The 4,660-nt window shown below is 37.8% G+C and overlaps 1 protein-coding gene across 1 annotated transcript in view; it reads left to right on the top strand.

Annotated features, from left to right (window-relative positions):
• Positions 1–4,660, top strand: part of MLH3 (mutL homolog 3) — a 37,956-nt gene that overhangs the window by 18,939 nt on the left and 14,357 nt on the right. The window contains exons 6-7 of the mRNA XM_019640441.1: positions 301–455; positions 1,491–1,650. Of these exons, the coding sequence (XP_019495986.1) occupies positions 301–455; positions 1,491–1,650 (315 nt within the window). The remainder of the gene's footprint in view (positions 1–300; positions 456–1,490; positions 1,651–4,660) is intronic.

Genomic DNA, 4,660 nt, shown 5'->3' on the forward strand with positions numbered 1-4,660 from the left:
GACTGTATAGTAAACGCATTTTATTTCCTCAGCAATCCACATTATTCACCTCCGTTGTTAAAACCACATTTATCACTATCTACAGGAACATTGCATTGTTCATTTGAATGTAAGATTTAAGTCTTAGATGTCTTATTTTGTAAAATACTGCTAAAATGAATAAACAGACTGGGTATTTACTAGTTTGACTTTAATAATGAAAGTCCAAAGCCTAAAACTGAGCATTGAACACACTGCTAAGCACTATAGTAATTACATGGCTGTGCCTTACCATGCTTCATTTTTATCTGACTCTAGAAGACTTCACTTTCTACTCTTAACCCATTCATCTTCCTCCCAATAGATTCCTATGAGAAGCAACAGCCACAAGGTTCTGGTCGGAAAAAATTATTGTCTTCCACGATAAGTCCTCCACTAGAGATACCAGTGACCGAGGAGCAAAGGAGACTCTTATGGTTGGTACCATGGAGGATGTGATGTTGATACTAGTGTAAATTCTCACAATAATTCTGTGAAGTATAAGCATAACTATCGTTCCTTTTTTTAGACGAGTCACCTGAGACCAAGAGAGGTTACATGACTTGTTCAAGGTCACAACAACGGTTAAGTAGTGGAGCAGGCACTCAGAGGCAGGTCTTCTGACTTCAAATGCCGTTCTTTCCACTATATTACAGCTGTTGAGTATAGGATAGTGTTTGCCTGATAATTTTTTCCAGCAGTTGGCTTAGAATACTCTTACCATTTGTTGGAACAGTCAGTGTTTATGCTGTGCTGTTTCTGAATGCAAAGTTACTACAGTAATTGCTTCCATTCTGCTTTGTCTCCATGTATTCTAGATTCTTAGCTTTCATTACCATAATCATACTGGGAAGAAAGTAAAACACGGCCACAAGAAGGGGGCAAATCGTATAGTGACTCACAAGATAGGATGTTTTCCCACGTTTGAGCAGCACAAATTATTGGAAATGAAAAAGAGTGAATTGTCTCTGAATTTATTTCAGGTTTGGGAATATGCCACTGCCAATAAATCTTTTTCCCTGGGGCATAATTTATATGAGAGTCAGATCCATTTATTTACATCCCATTAATCAGGACTTCTCAGTTCCTGGGACTGTTAATTGCCTCCCTGCTTTTATGCTGATTCAAAACACTCTCAGCCCTTTTATTTGTGCCAAACTCCTTCAAGTGCCAACAAGAAAAGTTAGCGATTCCTTAGTGAAGAATAAAAACTTAGGAACAAGACTGAGAAACAAATTGATTTTCTCAATGGAAAAGAGAAGAAAATGAAAGTTACTGTAATTCAAAAAGGAAATTTAATAATAAAATCCTGAACAAATACCCATTAGTTTGAGAAAAACAGTATAATTTATAAAGCTTGTAGCAACTTTTGAGAAACTATCAGGTATTTGAATGAAGTAATGAAATGTGAATGAAGTAATACTTTTATATTTGAGGTTGTAATACTTTTACATTTGAGGTTATCTCTGTAGGTGTTACCACGAAAATCTGGAAGATTTGGGCCTTGAAATTATATTTCCAGACACTAGTGACTCTCTGGTCCTTGTAGGAAAAGTACCACTCTGCATTGTAGAAAGAGAAGCCAATGAACTTCGAAGAGGAAGGTCTACTGTGACCAAGAGTATCGTAGAGGTAAGACATAGCTGCTGATGTTGAAATTGATGAGTGATAGTAACCTCCTATTTTATTTAGAAACTCTCTATATTCATCCTTTATTTAATAAGCATTTACGAAATACTTGCTGTGTGCTGGTATTTGACTAGAGAATCAAAGATGAATTAGCTCAAGATGATGAAGGACATTTAAATAATTACAATATAATGAAATTTGGGCAGTGGAAGTGTGTTCAAAAATTGGTATGGAAATACAGAATGATTACTGTGCCTAGGAAGGTGGAGGTCAAGGAAACTGTCACAGAAAAGCTTTTTTTTGGAAGAGTCTTGTAGAACTGCAGGAGCCTGCAGAGTGCAGATGAGGGGAGAAGGGCATTGTGGACAGAGCAACAGATATTAGAGAGTTAATGCAGATCCTATGTTTAGGGAGCTACCAATATATATGACCCGAATTAAGGTATGTGTGGGGTAGTGGTGGGACTAGATGAGGCTAGATAGGTTGCCAAGACCAAATCAAAGGGTTTTAGCATATTCTGCTAAGTAGCTTGCATTTCATCCTGAGAAGACTGAGATACATTTTAGCACTGCATTTTGAATATGAGGACACATATATGTTTTGGTAAAGGTCTGGAAAGCTGCTGCAGGGATGTGGCGTGGGGGGGCGGGGGCGGGGTTGAAGAGGACTATTACTTCTTATTTTCCTTATGTGTTTCTTTTCATTTTTTTACAACAAACAATTTATTTTGTCTTTGTTGCCTTTTCTGCCCTCCTTTCCTGTTTTCTATTGGTNCTAACAAACTAAAGAGTTTTTCCTTTGAGATAAATTTGTTATAGTTTTCCCCATAATTTCATTTTTTTTAGGAAATAAAAGATACAATTGTTACTACTCTGTATGTTTGTCTCTCGTTTGCTCATGTTGTTAAATAGTTTGATTTAGCCTTTTTCTCCCTCAGTACAACAATGATTATTTTAATCTCAATTTGAGAATTTGACACTCCGGTAATGCTTGCCAATCTTGTAGGAGGAAACCTGCTCGTCTTGGTGGATCAGCACGCTGCCCATGAGCGTGTCCGCTTGGAGCAGCTTATTATTGGTAAGGATCGGTTTGGGATTGGAAAAGATTTGAGACTCCCCAGTAGAATTACCATATTTTGCCGTGTATAATACACACCCATGTTTTTGGCCCATACTTTCAGGGCAAAAATCTCATTTTAATTTTTTAATTCAAATTTTTATTTGTTTACATTTAGGTACTTGTTTTTAGTATTATAAAGGAATTTCAGCATTTATTTTTTTAACATATTATGATACAAGAAATTTTATGTAACAATTACAAAACACAAGGACAGATGCAAGAAATTCTATGTACCTATAACAAATTTATGATATTTACGCATCAGAGAAGGCCAAGAACTCTTTGTCATTGCAAGTTCGTTGTGTTGACGAAAAACATCCAACCTATGAGAAAACTTTATAAGAGTTTATTTGAGCGAAACTGTCGACAGTTGCCGGGAAGGAAAATCTCAACGGATTGAGAAAATGCTCCGAAGAATGGCAGTTTTACAGCTTATTTTATACATAAAATCAAAGGAGGGAGGTTCCATGAAATCCATTGGTGATTTCAGCGGTTCTCAACNGAGGAGAAACAGATAATTACACAAATGTTAAAATTTTTAACTCTAGTGTTAGGGAAGAGGGAAACAAGATGCTATAAGAACCTATATTGGGAGATTTGATTTAGTCAGGGAGGTCAGGGACGGTTTTCTTGGTAAAGTGAGATCTGAAGTCTGAGTTAAGAAGAAAGGGAGTGTTCTTGGCAGAGAGAGTTAGCATATGCAATTGAAAGCTTTGTGTTTTCTTTTATTGCTTGCTTTCTGATGTTTTTGCGGTGGCACATGTTACATCATATTGCATTTTGAAAATATTGCTCTGGTTGCAGTGTGGAGAATGGATTGGGTGTGAGGGTGCAGTCCCAATAACTGCAGAGAGACTGTTAGGAGGCTATCTAAGAAATGATAGCTGAGACCAGGCTGGACTAGGGAGAAGTGAATGCACTGGAAAGATGTTTAGGAGATAGTCAGCAAGTTTTGGTGATGGATTGGCTATGGGGAAGGTATATCGAAGATGACTCCTAGTTTTCTGACCCCCATAACTGAGTGGATGATGGTGCAGGACCACATTGGAGGAGAAGCAGGCAGATAGGGTGAAAATCATGAATTCAGTCTGAAATCTCTTTGAAATATTCAAGAAGAGATCTCAAGAGTGTAGTTGGATGTTACAGGTCTGGGACTAGAGAAGCATCCTGACATGGAGATATAAATCGGAGTTTCAGCATGAAGTTGCTCACTGAAGTCATGAGAGTAACTTTTATTAACCAGAAAAAGAGTGAAGAATGAGGAGAAGAGAATTCTGAATCTAGAGTAATCCCAACATGTAACAGCTAGTTAGAAAAGGGTGAACCAGCAAAAGAGGTCAAGGAACAGCTAGAGAAATAGAAAACAGTCAAAGGTTGTGTTGTGAAGCCAAGGTTTTGAACAAATGCTGCCAACGGGTTAAGTAAGATGAGGACCAAAAATATCCTTTCAGTGTTGTGACAGTGAAGGTCAGGGACTTCAAGTAGGAGCTGCTTCAGACAAGAGGTAGGGGAGGATGTTGACAGAGGCCACAAGGAGAGACTCAGAAATCTGTGATATGGAAGAGGGGACTGAAAGAGGGTGAGGGAGAGAGAAGGCTTTTTTCCTTCTTTTTCTTTAAACTCGGAGACTCTTGAGCCCATTTACAATGTTTGACACTGTAAGGTTCCAGAAAAGACCTGAGTGGCTGAGAGCCCTGAGCACCAGTGGAGGAGCTGGCTCTACATAGGTAGATCTGCAGGCAAGTGCTTCTAACATTTGAAAGCAGTTCATTCTCTTTGTATTTCAAAATATCCCTTTTTGTCTTGTTTACAATGTAGATTTATCTAATAAACATTATAATAGACCAAAGGCAAATTAACCAAAAGTTTTGTCATAATTATCATCAATATGGTA

This window comes from Hipposideros armiger, unplaced genomic scaffold (genome assembly GCF_001890085.2).
Source record: "Hipposideros armiger isolate ML-2016 unplaced genomic scaffold, ASM189008v1 scaffold_49, whole genome shotgun sequence".
Lineage (NCBI taxonomy): Eukaryota > Metazoa > Chordata > Mammalia > Chiroptera > Hipposideridae > Hipposideros > Hipposideros armiger.